The sequence below is a fragment of the Podospora pseudopauciseta genome (assembly GCF_035222475.1).
Source record: "Podospora pseudopauciseta strain CBS 411.78 chromosome 7 map unlocalized CBS411.78m_7, whole genome shotgun sequence".
Taxonomy (NCBI): Eukaryota; Fungi; Ascomycota; class Sordariomycetes; order Sordariales; family Podosporaceae; genus Podospora; species Podospora pseudopauciseta.
This window is the reverse complement of record NW_026946667.1, coordinates 2,316,957-2,329,742: the sequence shown is the minus strand read 5'-3', so window position 1 is coordinate 2,329,742 and position 12,786 is coordinate 2,316,957. Positions and strand designations below refer to the sequence as shown.

The following is a 12,786-nucleotide window of genomic DNA, read 5'->3' as shown; positions in this document are numbered from 1 at the left end:
AATTCTCGACCTCCATGCATGAGCGGCCAGTGCCCACCTGCAGCATTTCAGCGACTGGGGGTGACCCACACAGCGCACCACACCGGGCACTGAAGCCGTCCCTTGTCACAGCGCCAAAACAGCGCCCTTCAGCACACCGGATTTATTTTGCTCCAGTGCAAGACCTTTAAGGTACAGAGTAGATGGCCCAAGCTTTCTTAAACATCATATTGCCAAGCTCTCCAGACGAACACCCCTGCGCCCAAGCTTCCCAGCCAATCAACCGCCAGCCAGAACTTTTCGTTCAACGACGGGCGAAAAAATCTCCGGGATTCACGACGACGAAGACGGAAGAGAACCAACACGGCCGTAGCCACCCACAAGCTCACCACCTCGAACCTCTCACTTCACAATCCAGATCAAAATGTCCGTCTCGTGCAGATACGCCGCGCAATCCTGCGTCCGCCAGCTCCGCACCACCGCCGCCAGAACACCCCTCCGTACCTCCTCCGCCGTGGCCCTCCAAAGGAGATACAACTCAACCGAGACCAGCCCCAAGATCTCGGCCATCGTCGACCAGATTAGCCAATTGACCCTCTTGGAGACGGCCGACCTTGTTGCGAGCTTGAAGGTAGGATTATGTTCCCAGGAGGGGATTATATACACGGTTGGAGGGGCAATATCAAATTACCACCACCGATAACCGAATTCAATAACCGGAACGGGACTACATTACAAGAAGACCATGTCACTAACGTGGCCTTTTTCTTTCCTTCCCTACCTATAGTCCCGTCTCAACATCCCCGACCTCCCCGTCGGTGGCTTCGCTGCCGCCGCCGCCCCAGCCGCCGCCCCCGCTGCCGTCGAAGAAGCCGAGGACGCCGCCCCGGCCGCCGCCGAAAAGACCCTCTTCTCCGTCAAGCTCATGGCCTTTGACGCCGGCGCCAAGCCCAAGGTCATCAAGGAGGTCAAGAACCTGCTCGGTCTCTCCCTAGTAGACTCCAAGAAGTTTGTCGAGAGCGCGCCCAAGCTCATGAAGGAGTCGGTACCAAAGGACGAGGCCGAGAAGATTGTCGCGACGATGAAGGAGTTGGGTGCTACTGTGGTGATGGAGTAAGGAGGGGAAGTGGGGGATTTGGGTTGTTTGAAAGAATGGTTTTGCTATATCTGACTGGGAGGGGAAGAGGAGAGGTTGGATGGGTTGGGCAAGACCAACAACATGTGTGATGATGTATTAAAAAGAGAGAGAGACAGAGAGAGACAGCCCGTGGCTTTATTGCTGCATGTACAAAAGAGAAAGAGGCATGTAACATTACAACTGATTATACCAACATCACCCCTACTTTATGATCATGTCTGTGAGGTGTCACAGGGAAACATACATCGCAAAGTCCTCCCAGAGAGACCCCTTCATCAACAAAGCACACTGGTGAATTGGAACAAGAACAAATTTTTGTCTTTTTATACTATTTTCATGAGTTGACTCACAGCACACCAAACCCCGATTGTCATTTCACACTCGGTTAAAGGTCTATCAGCAGGCCTTCACTCATCTCACAACCCACCATGTTTTCTCCTCCTTTTTTATCTACACCCTTCCCTTGATATGTTCCACCAAAATCACCGCTCACCTCCTTCTCAGCATCACCAACCCCTTTCAGTCGTCACAAATATCCTTCCCTAATCCCCTTACCCAACTCCTACCATTTACCTACCGACCTCCCCAAAGGTAAGATACCTCCATCAATTGATGTAAAAAAAACTAAAGTAAACACCAATTCCTTTTTTTTTTCTCAGGCATGACCATACATATACACTTTGCCAAAAACCAAAAATGCCTAAAACTAAAAAAAAAAAAAAAAAAAAAAAAAAAAAAAAAAACCACCACCACAACTCTCAATATCAACGACTGATTATCATCTAAACTCCCATGCTTCACTTTTATGATAAAGACGAAAATATTATACAACAAGAAACACCCCTCCTCCAATGAGTACCTAATACTCAAAATCATCATCCACACTCGGCCCCTTGCTCTTACTCACACTCTCCTGCTTCCGATACATCTCCGCCACCTGCCGACTGCTCGTCGCCTCGTCCGGCTTCTTGTCATCCCTCACCTTGATAAACCTCGGAAACCTCAAGCTGATCCCCTTCTCCCCGCTCGGGTCAACCCCCTCCTTCATCCCCGCCTTGTACCTCGGGCTCAGCGTCAAGTCCGCCGTTTTGACCTCCCAGACATATTTAGGTTCAAACCACACGTCCGGCTGGTGCTGGCCCCCGCTGCTGTGGGCGTAAAACGGCTTGGGGCGATCAATCGTGATCTTGGAGAGCTGGGCATGCAGCTCCTCGAGCACAGCCTCGCTGAAGCCGGTGCCAATGTTGCAGACCGTTTCGTACGTGTCCGTGCCGGGGTTGTAGCACGCCAGCAAAAAGGCGCCGTAGACAGAGGTGCGCTTGCCCTTGCCAAAGTAGGCGCCGAGGACGACGAGGTCGAGCGAGTCGCCGATGCCGGCGAGGTAGTCTTTCTTGATCTGTTTTACATTAGCACACTTTTTGCTCGCCTGTGACGATGTGGAATGAAAGACCAAACACACCTTCAACCAATTCCTCGACCTCTTACTAGGCTCATACCCGCTCTCCTCCCCATCCAGCATCTTCACCATCAACCCCTCACACGAAGCCTTGACCGACTCATCCAAGAACGTCTGAATCTCATCCAGCTCCTGCCCATTCATCGACGTCGCAAACGCAAACTCGCCCTCGACAGGAGTAAACGACTTGTACAACAGCTCCCTCCTCTCCCTGAGCGACTTGTTCACCACCGCCTCCCCGTTCAGATAAAGCAGATCGAACGCAAAGACGCAAACCTTGACCTTGACTTCCTCAATCTTGACGTCCTTCTTCTTGCGCGTCATCAGCTGCTGGAAAGGCAACACCTTCTTCTCATCCACATCCCAAGCAACCGACTCGCAGTCCAAGACAAAGCTCTTCGTGTCATCCTTGACCCAAGTAGACAGCTTGGCCAAGACGTCAGGGTACTTCTTGGACAGATCCTCCGAGTTTCTCGAGAAGATCGCCGCAACACCATTACCCACCTCCTTGCTGGCATTCGCGGCCGACTGGCTGAGCTCTTCAGCAGTGTCCTTTGCCACATAATGAATCTGCGCTCTTTCACCATCGTACTTGTACTCGCAAGTGAAAAGCTTGTTCTCAAACCGGTCCAGAACCTCGGTGATAGCCTTGGTAGGATTGGCCAACATGGGCTTGAGGGGAACACCAGGCCTCAACTTGCAGTGATCCCTCAGGTTCATGATCCCGTGCTCAACCATAGCCGGAATGATGACATCGTAGCTTGGCAGCTCGCTGTAGACAGTCTTGAGGATCGCCTCGCCCTTCTCAAAGTCAGCCGCACTGGGCGCAACCCCCTTTTGAGCCGCCTCGTGCGCAACTACCGCCTGTGACAAGCTGACAATGACCGACTTCTCCGCCAGACCCAATCTCAGCTTCCCCTCCAGGAACCTGACCAGATACTTGGCTTCACTCGGCCCGCCCTTGTCCTTGGTGATATCAACCTTCTTCGCCCCGTTGGCATCAGCCTGGGAAAGCAGTTTCTTGATCCCATCCACCTTCCTCCCCTGAGCTCCATTGCCCGTTGTCGTGGCAATGCCCATCAGCCCCTTCAGCACACCCCTAACAGTCAATGGCTTTGGTTTAAACATGGTCGGCTGCGTCGACCTGCTCTTGACCGCCACCAAGCCCAGATCACCAATCTCCTTCTGATCCTGCTTGATAATCGCCAGACTTCTGCCCGTCGACTCTCCGATAGCCTTCATGATCAAACTCTCTCCGATGCCCAGCTCGATACCCGCATAGTCAGGAGCAAGCTTGTTGATCATAAGCAGCACCACCGGCAAAAGATCATCCGGCGTGAGCCTCAAAACCTGTCTCAAAAACAGCGCACAGTGCGCCATAATCTCCAGCCTCTTCGTCGTGAGCTCCACCAGCGAAAACGTAGTGCAGAGAGCAGCATACGGCACCGGCTCCCCAGCCTTCCAGTCAGGAAAAGGATGCTCATCAGCACTCTTAAGCGTAGCCTGCACCTTCTGCCTCACCTTCTTGGCCACCTCCGGCTTCTCCTCCTCCTCCTCCATCTCCACATCCGAAGCTGAGGACGCCGTCTCCTCTCCCTCCTTGACAACCTCCTCCTCCTTCTCAACCGCCTTCTCCCCGGCCTTCTCCCCCTCTTTCTTCCCCGCCTCCTCCTTCCCAACCTTCTTCCCCCCAACAGCAACCAACCTATCCCCCTTGAAAAGCTTCGGCGGACTCCCACCCTTATAATCATACCCCTCCGGCGACTCCACCCCCAGATTCCACTCCTTCTCATCCTGTCTCACCTTCTTCCCCTGCCTCTTCTTCGGCGTCGCATTCAACATCCTCGGCTCACTCCCCTTCTCATACTGATACCCCTCCGGCGAGGACACCCTGCCATCCTCAACCGGCGCCGGCGCATCCTCCATACTCTCATCCCCATCCTCCTCATCCCTCACCACCCTCCTCCCCCCCTTCCTCGCTTTTTTCTGCGCAGGTTCCGCATCCTCCATGCTCTCATCCCCATCCTCATCAACCTCCTTCTTTCTCATCTTCTTTTCCGTCGTAGTGATGATGGCAGCCTTAACAGGCCGGCCCCGTTTCTTCTTCTTCTCCACCGGTTTAACCCCCTCCTCTCCCCCCTCAGCATCAGAGCTCACCTCCTCCTCTTCATCCTTCTTCTTCCTCTTGGGGCTCTGCTCCTCCCCCACCTTGGTTGAAAAACTCAACTTCGTCTGCGTTTTATTTTGCGCCACCACCTTTGGCTCCGGAATCGCAGCGCCGTTGGCCTGGGTGAAGAATTTCCTGTACCGTTCAACTCAGTCAGTCCCAACTGTCCTCTCTGCCCCAATAAATCGCAAACAAAACAACCGCCCCTCCTCCCAACCAGGCAATACATACCCCAGCGTAGCCTGCCTACTCCCCTTAGGAGGCATCGTAATCAACCCACCACCAGCACTAAACAGTGCCCTCGAGCAATAAAATCCTCGTCGTAAAAGTTGTTGCTGTCGCGGGAAGATCGCAGTAAAAGACAAAAATGACAAAAGCCGAGGAGCCAGCTTTTCTTGAATTTGTTGTTGCTAGAACTAGCAAGTGTTTTATAAAAAGTAGTCGCAAAAAAACCAGAAAAAAAAGTCCACGTCCAATAATGATGGTGATAATAATAATAACAATAATAGGCAGCAGGCAGGGCGGCAGGCGGGCAGCGGTGACAGGGTGCTTCAAATCGGCAGGTATGTACGACGACAAACCAATTGGAAGGACAAGAATGACGCGCTTCCGACGCGTTTTCCCTCCCCTAATCTTCTCGCGTAAAGTAGCATGGTCACATGAGCAAAGTGGGCCATTTTGTTCATCCTCAGGCAGCATCGAAGGGTCCCAGCTTAGGCATCAGCTTAATGCATCGAGGGACTTGCCCTCCATATGAAAATATCCTTCTCAATCCCATATGTATACCACCGTCCGCATATTCTAAGCATTACTCAGTCGCAAAACGCAAAGCAAATAGAAAAGAAAAGCACCATTGTCCCATTCCCAAATCTCAAAAATCATTTTCTTCATAACCGTATTTTTCCCTCCGAAAGCTCTATGACGGACGATTAGGAAGGTAATGTACAAAAAAAGGCCAACCACACGAGAAAAAAACCAAATGCTCAGCGGCAAAGCTCGAGTAATTTCACTGTTTGTATAAGCGGCTCTCTCTCTCTCTCTCTTTCTTTTCCTCTTGTTCAACCCCTCACCACCTCACCACCTCACCGCCACTCTACTCTCCAACCATTTACTGCTTGAAGTAGTAGTTCTCATCCAGGATGCGGCCACGGATGAAATCGGGCTCGGAGCCTCTGACGTAAATGTCCTCGTACAGGATCTTGGGGGTGGCCTCAGGGACGGCCATGGCCTCGGCGGCGGCCACCTCCTCGTTGACGAAGCTGCGCGCCTCCTTGTCGATGTTCTTGAGCTCGTCCTCCTGGGCTACGCCCCAGTCGAGAATGTGCTGCTTGAGGCCGGCGATGGGATCGTTGGTGGACCGCATACGCTGAATTTCCTCACGGGTGCGGTAGGTGGTGCCGGGGTCCGACATACTATGACCACCGTAGCGGTAGGTCACGTACTCGAGAACCAACGGACCATTGTCCTCCTCAGTCCACTGCTTGCCGTACTGGACGGCCGCCTTGACCGCAAGGACGTCCATGCCGTTGACCTTGAGACCGGGGATGTACTGGCCGCGCTTGTAGTAATCGGTCAGGGCGGAGGAGCGGGCAGCGGAGGTACCCATACCGTACTTGTTGTCTGAGAGCCACAATGTTAGCAATGACCCCTATGTTCGTAGCAGTGTCTGGAAACTCACTCTCGCACCCGAAAAGGGCGGGCAACTTCCAAAGCTTGGCCATGTTGAAAGCCTCAAACACCTGACCCTGGTTGGAAGCACCATCACCATACAGGATAACAGTAGCCTTCTTGCCACCGGTATACTTCTGGGCAAAAGCCAACCCGGCACCGACAGGCACCTGAGCGCCGACAATGCCGTTGCCGCCATAAAAGCCCTTGGCGAACATGTGCATAGAACCGCCCTTGCCGTACGCAATACCCTCACGGCGACCAAGAAGCTCGCCAATGATGGAGCGCACAGTGCCGCCTCTCATATAGGCGAAACCGTGGCATCTGTAAGAGGTGATGACATCGTCCGACTTGTTGATCGCATGCTCAATACCGACGGCGACGGCCTCCTGACCGGTGGAGAGGTGGCAGAAACCCCGAATCTTCTTCTCCTTGTATAGTCTGTCGGCAGCCATCTCCATTTGTCTATGATCCGGTATCGTTGCGTCAGCACAAAGATCACGGACCTCCGAAAACCCATGTGCCTTTCATACCTGACGACAACCATATCCTTATACATCTGCTTCAACTGCTTCTTGGTAACCTCAAGCTGGTAAGGTGGGGGGTCGAGCTCGTACGTCTCGAAGCTCTCGTCGGAAAGGGTGACATGGAAGGGCTCATCTTCGGACTGTTGTCGTGATAATAACAATATCAGTGACAAGACGAAAAAAAAAGTGACGCAAAACCTCAACAATAAAAAAAGAGCGATTTGACAACTTTCGCAAATAAAACAGATATATCGCAAACATTCCCCCAATGCAAACGATAATGTCCCCTCGATATCCAAGCATCCCGGTGGGTCCGGAAAGCACAGTTCCTACTCATGACACAAGCTGCTACACCTCCACACTGAACATACCTGGGGGACGGAGCTCTTGTCAACCTGCGCCGAAGCGGCATTGGTGGTGACGGTCCTCCGGGCAAGCGAAGCCGTGACAGGGCTGGCGCGGGCAGCAGCAACGCGGACGGGCAGCGTCCTTGTTAACCGGGTGGCTCGCGAGAACATTTTGTGTGATGGGGGGTAGGGTTGGTTGCGCAATGAAAAAAAAAGGGAAAAAGAAGGTGAAGGGAAAAAAAAAAAGAGGACGGAGAGGGATGGTCAGGTCCAAGCGAGAAGGGACCGCGATGTCGGGAGCTGGATAGGGTGGGAGAGGTAGGTGTGGCAGCTTCTCAGCAACAGCAGGGCCCAGCAACAGCACAGCAGCACTGCAAAAAAGGAATGGGTCCCCCAAGTTTTTGGCGTTGGGGGGCGGTGATGCTTGTTGAGAATCTACGCGCTAGCCTTGTTTAAGCGAAGCCAGACATGGTTGGGGTTTCTCCCTTTGCTGCAAAAAGTCCCCACCTGCCAGCATTTCCAACAGTGACAGCACCACACAAGAGGGGCCGCAAGCACGGATACAACCGAACCTCAAGAGTGGGACTTTTCCAGAGCTGTTTTTGCGCATTCTCGGCCCTTTTTATTTTATGGAATAAAAAAAATCGCTCTTTCTTAGTCAATTGCTACGGTATTATCAACCTTCGTGGAAGAAAAGTCCCTATCGGAGCCCACGGGGGGAAGTCCCGTAAGCATTTTAGATTTGGTGTCACCAAATCTCAGATCTAGAAACACATCTTGTCCGTGCTATGTCCGCTGACTTCATCTTCCATGACAGGGACTTGGGAACTCCACCAGTGAACGGAGTATGTTCGGAGTTAAGGCCTGGCAGCTTTTCAATTCAAGATATCAAGGACAAAAGACGAGAATATATATTTTACTCTCTCTCTCTTTCTCGTCTATACACGGGTGGATAAAAGTCTTACTCCGTACTTGGACACAAAACACCGCCGCACCGCATCGCTCTCCGGCCCATCCGAACCGACCTGACCGATCTGATAAGACACCGATACACCCCCCCCGACGCCCAATGCAAATGATATCAGCAACGGAATCCACTCACTCAGCTCACCCCACACTCATCCCTCTCAAACCCCCTCCACTTTACACCACCACCACCGTCAGCTCTCATTCATGTCTGATAATAAAACCACTGCTCTCATATTTATTCGGCTGTCTTCTATACAGAGTTGACAGCACCGTCCAAAAAAGAAAGCCTGAAGATGAGAGAGAAATAAGTGTGTAACAAAAAAACAACGCCATAACAATGCGCTATCACATATTTCCTCCCTCCAGTTTCCTAATAACCAACATACAACAAACATAACAAAAAACTCCATCCAGTCGATACCCTTCGTTTCCATACGACCAACCACCCCCCCCCCCCAATTCGATACAGAACGATCATGTAGCCGCTGAGACCCAAAAGATAAATAAACCAACAAGAATGGGGGTATGCGCAAAAATAATAACCAGCCAAAAAAGAAAATAAGCAAATCAGCGGATGACGCCAACAATGATAAACCCCCTTTCTCACTTCACATCATAAGTGTATGTGTGTATGTACCATAGCGTTGAGAATCATCTCGTATTCATGGATCCCGGAAAAACATGCCACCGCTCTGTTGAAGTGGCGCGGTGGACGGTCCTGCGTCGGGCATATCGACGTCAAGCATTCCATTGCCGCTACTACTGCTTCCAGCACCCCGGTAGTCCAGAGCAAAGGCGCTGAGTGGTCTGCTGCCGTCTGGTGCTGGGGCGTCGAGGGTTCTCTTTAATGGGATAACAGGGCGGTCGTTGAGCATTTCTTCTGGTGGCGAGAAGTTCCAAACCTGTACACATGTCAATATTCCGCTGCGTGCTCAGGACGAAAAAAAAAAAAAAAAAAAAAAAGGGGGGGGTGGGGTGCTTACCTCCATGACGGTCCGGCTATTCTTCAGCGCCATCGCGACGCACTTCTCATCCTCAAACGCAACCCTCCACACAGCCTCGCCCTGCGTGATAAGCTCGCGAACCAGCTGGCCAGTCTTGAGATCCCAGACCTTGACTCGCCCGTCGCTACCTCCGCTGACAACCCTCGTGTCGTCAAATTGCAAGCTCGTCACGCTGTTGTCGTGGGCGGCGAGCCGGTGAATAGGGCAGAATCTCTCGAGCGACCATACTCTCACAGAGCCATCACTGCCGCCCGTGACGAGTGTGCCGCCGCGCATTTGCAGTTGACCCACGAGGGAGGTGTGGCCTTGGAGAACAGCTTGACATTCACTGTGGAATTGTGTTAGTTAGCATTGGACTTTTGACGAGAGGTCAGATGGAAACCTACCCTGTCTGCGCATTCCAAATCCTGACACTAGTGTCAAGACTGCCAGTCGCCACCCGGTAGCCATCAAAGGCGATTGCATAGATTTGGCTGTAATGCCCCGAAAGCGTGTGAAGGCAGCGACCTTCGGAAATACTCCACACCTTGGCGGTGGTATCATAACTGCCAGACACCACGATGTCACCCTTGATCTCCAAACACCGGACGCTGGCCTGGTGGCCGACAAGCAGCTTGATCAGTGTGCCGTTTCTGATATCCCAAACCCGAAGGGTCGTGTCTCTGGATCCGGAAATGGCCGTGTTGGCATCTGACATCTTAAGACAGCGGACCGTGGAGGTGTGACCCCTAAGCGTATGCAGGCAGTTTCTGTGATCCAAAAGTCAGCCCAGAACCGAATGACCACCAAACCCATGATGGAACTTACCCAGTCGTCAGGTCCCAAACCCGAACCTCTCTGTCACAGCCACCACTGACCAGGATATCATCCCAGGGCACCATAGCCCAGACACCCATCACATGGCCCTGCAGGGTGCGAAGCGCGTTTCCTTCGGTATCAAACACGTGGATCCTGGCATTATCAAGAGCCACAATGATGTACTTGGAGGTCAAATGCAGACTCGTGACCACACCGCCATCCTGGGTGAGATTCTTGGAGATGTTCCGCCCGCCCGTCCTCCAAGCCACATCAACCAGATATCTCTGCTTAAAGTGTGACTTGTACGACGTGAGCCTCGGCCGCGCGCCGGTGCTGCTTCCAAACGACGTGGGTAGCGAGTTGGACGTGAGCGCGCCGGAACAGTCCCCGGCGGCCGCACCGTCGTCTCGCTGAGCATGACCGTAGAGTTCTGCCCGCATAGCTTGGACTTCCGACATCCTACGCTGATAATCGTGCTTTACGCATAGATTCTTCCACGTCATGTCATCACTCAGCAAATCCCGCCATCTTCGGGACACTTGCGATGCGCGCACAAGCACCTTGGGATCGTCGATGAACGAGAGGATCTAAGCGGTACACGGTCAGTTACATGCAAAGGCGCAAAGCCGGGGAGCGCGAGACCAACTCTAAGACACAGTTCATCTGGGAGAGTAGTGAATGGATCCTTCTTCAGCAGCGGGCTGACAAACTGGTGCACAAAGCTCAGCTGTTGACTGGTGCAGAGATTCAGCAGATCAGACAGCAGCCGCCCCCTCTGAGCACTGTTGCACTTGACAAAGTACTGGCGAATCGTAGCAAGGTAGGCCTCCTCGGTTTCGTCGGCGCTCTTCCAATCCGGCCTCGAGTTGGATGGTCCTGGGGATGCCGCCGGCGTGGGTGGAGGTGGTGGAGAGCCGGTAACCTGATCGAAGTCTGCCGCGGGCGTGCTCATACTCGGTGTTGGTGGCCCTCTGGGACGCGGTTGCGCCAGGCTCTTGATGCCATGATGTGTATTCAGCGACAACTCCTCGTTAAAGACGGCCCCTCTCCTCTCGGAGAAACTCATTGGAGGATTGTAGGACATTTCGTATGTGTAGGCACACTACCAGTTGAAGAGGTAGGTGGTGTTGAGGCGGCCTGGCGGGTCAGGCTGGGAATTCGAGAGAAAGACGACAGCGATGTCAGGGACCAAGCAATGATTTTTTTTTCTCTTCCACCACACCCTCACGAAATCCAGGTACACAAAAAAAAAGAGTGAGCGGCGTAAGAACACTTGGGCAGTTTTGAGTACGGCAGCGGTATGTTCGAGTCGCGGGTGCCGGGAAGCGCTAGCCGCTAAAGGTGTGAGTCTCGGGATATCCCGACCCAAATCGCCACGGTGACGGGAGGAGCTCGGAGGTTCGAACGGGGGGGGAAGTGTCAAGAGAAAGAAAATTGAAGTCGTCGAGGCCGAAGAGGATTGGAGGTTCCAGGCCAGGGGGGGAAGGTCGCCAGTTGGTGGTTGGTAGTGGTGGTGGTGGTTGGTGGTCAGCGTTGGCCGGCAATTCAATCTGAAAGTTGGCAGGAGGAGACGGCAGAGCCGAAACCGAAACAGGGAATTGTTAAGGGCGACGGGAGGCGCGCGCGCGCGCAAGTTCGAACGGGTCCGGCTGGGGCTGCCCGAGCTGAGGCGTTTGGAAAGAAGGGATGGATGACGGAACAAAGAATGGCTACGAGACACACACAACCATAACTAGCTACACATCAAAACCAAAGGGTGAGTGAGGTGAAGGTGAGGGTGAGGGTGAGGGTGAGGGTGCGAGTGAAGGCTGAGAAGGGGAGGTGAAGCAGAAGAAATACGAGGCGGGAAGGGGGCGTCCCTTTTCCTTTCCTTTTGCTCTGTTCTGTTCGAGACTGGGACTTGTAACTTGGTACCCGCCCGCCCTCTCTCTCTCTCTCTATGTGTGTCAGCGGTTGGGCCCCACCCAAGCCTAAACCTGCACGCCCAGCGCCCCTCCGCGACTCCAGCCAGGGAGTTACGCCACCTGCAGACCACTGCGATCAAGACCCCTTCGAATGGAGCCAGCGACGATGTGTTATCGAGCAATACTACCGTTTGGCCCATCTGGCTGGACAGGTATATGTTGCCATGGCCGTTGCTGGCAGTTGGGCATTTGACATTTTTCACTCTTGGATCTCTACTTAAGTCTGTGATCAAAACACGGCATCGCATCAGCATCAGCGAGCGACACACCAAACCCGCAGCAGCCTTAGCGGTGGTCCCCCTCCAGCCCCCTCCCGTGAGACTCTCAACGGGACTTTCTCTCCTCTCGAATCCACCATCTCAACTCACAACCTAACAATAACATGGAGCAACACCCCCTTTCTCTTTTGACTTTGCCCCCCTTCGGGCCGGAGTGACCTTCGCACAGAACTCGTCCAAGAAGCAAATCCGGCGTTTGCATTTTACTAGGGCACCCCCGACCTCCTACCTCATCTCCATGCCCGTCATGCATGCACCGATCTCACACATTCATCTATCTGTCTACAACAAGAATAGCAGCGGCATCCCCCGAACTAACAACCACCTAGCTGGAAATATCACTGGGTATACAAACCCACGCCTCTTCGCCGCTCATTGTATGAAAAGCGCCACGGTAACAAACACGGCGTAAACGGACTGACCCTAGGTCCTGTCTGCTTAAACTACAGGTCCCTGGCTAGGTACATTGCATCACAGCCCACATGAAAATT

General features: G+C 53.1%; 4 protein-coding genes across 4 annotated transcripts; 1 reads left to right on the top strand and 3 right to left on the bottom strand.

The window, feature by feature from the left end:
• The first annotated feature begins 115 nt into the window (after positions 1 to 115).
• MNP1 (54S ribosomal protein L12, mitochondrial) lies at positions 116 to 1,308 on the top strand. Its single transcript, XM_062915996.1, has 2 exons — positions 116 to 610; positions 767 to 1,308. The coding sequence occupies exons 1-2, from the start codon at positions 404 to 406 to the stop codon at positions 1,094 to 1,096; spliced, it is 537 nt and encodes a 178-aa protein (XP_062762006.1). The 5' UTR covers positions 116 to 403; the 3' UTR covers positions 1,097 to 1,308.
• Positions 1,309 to 1,861: 553 nt separating this feature from the next.
• cdc17 (ATP-dependent DNA ligase Cdc17) lies at positions 1,862 to 5,006 on the bottom strand (the record flags this gene model as incomplete). The annotated part of the gene is made up of 3 exons (XM_062915995.1): positions 1,862 to 2,513; positions 2,577 to 4,875; positions 4,972 to 5,006. The coding sequence occupies 3 exons, from the start codon at positions 5,004 to 5,006 to the stop codon at positions 1,977 to 1,979; spliced, it is 2,871 nt and encodes a 956-aa protein (XP_062762005.1). The 3' UTR covers positions 1,862 to 1,976.
• An 842-nt stretch (positions 5,007 to 5,848) lies between these two features.
• Positions 5,849 to 7,760, bottom strand: PDA1 (alpha subunit of pyruvate dehydrogenase; the record flags this gene model as incomplete). The annotated part of the gene is made up of 4 exons (XM_062915994.1): positions 7,307 to 7,760; positions 6,942 to 7,075; positions 6,419 to 6,873; positions 5,849 to 6,360 (listed from the first exon to the last, which is right to left on the bottom strand). Exons 1-4 carry the CDS (start codon positions 7,451 to 7,453, stop codon positions 5,849 to 5,851), a joined length of 1,248 nt encoding a protein of 415 aa, XP_062762004.1. The 5' UTR covers positions 7,454 to 7,760.
• A 418-nt stretch (positions 7,761 to 8,178) lies between these two features.
• QC763_710000 (uncharacterized protein) lies at positions 8,179 to 11,945 on the bottom strand. The gene is made up of 5 exons (XM_062915990.1): positions 10,700 to 11,945; positions 10,063 to 10,640; positions 9,642 to 10,004; positions 9,235 to 9,583; positions 8,179 to 9,153 (listed from the first exon to the last, which is right to left on the bottom strand). Exons 1-5 carry the CDS (start codon positions 11,135 to 11,137, stop codon positions 8,914 to 8,916), a joined length of 1,968 nt encoding a protein of 655 aa, XP_062762003.1. The 5' UTR covers positions 11,138 to 11,945; the 3' UTR covers positions 8,179 to 8,913.
• Between the last annotated feature and the right edge of the window lie 841 nt (positions 11,946 to 12,786).

Excerpts from the sequence above, each read along its gene's own strand:
- QC763_710000 (XM_062915990.1), bottom strand. The coding sequence starts at position 11,137 with ATGTCCTACAATCCTCCAATGAGTTTCTCCGAGAGGAGAGGGGCCGTC. Across the intron at positions 10,005-10,062 it reads GTTTGGGACCTGACGACTGG|AAACTGCCTGCATACGCTTA; the intron begins GTAAGTTCCATC and ends TTTGGATCACAG. Across the intron at positions 9,584-9,641 it reads ATTTGGAATGCGCAGACAGG|TGAATGTCAAGCTGTTCTCC; the intron begins GTAGGTTTCCAT and ends ACAATTCCACAG.
- MNP1 (XM_062915996.1), top strand. The coding sequence starts at position 404 with ATGTCCGTCTCGTGCAGATACGCCGCGCAATCCTGCGTCCGCCAGCTC. Across the intron at positions 611-766 it reads ACCTTGTTGCGAGCTTGAAG|TCCCGTCTCAACATCCCCGA; the intron begins GTAGGATTATGT and ends CCCTACCTATAG.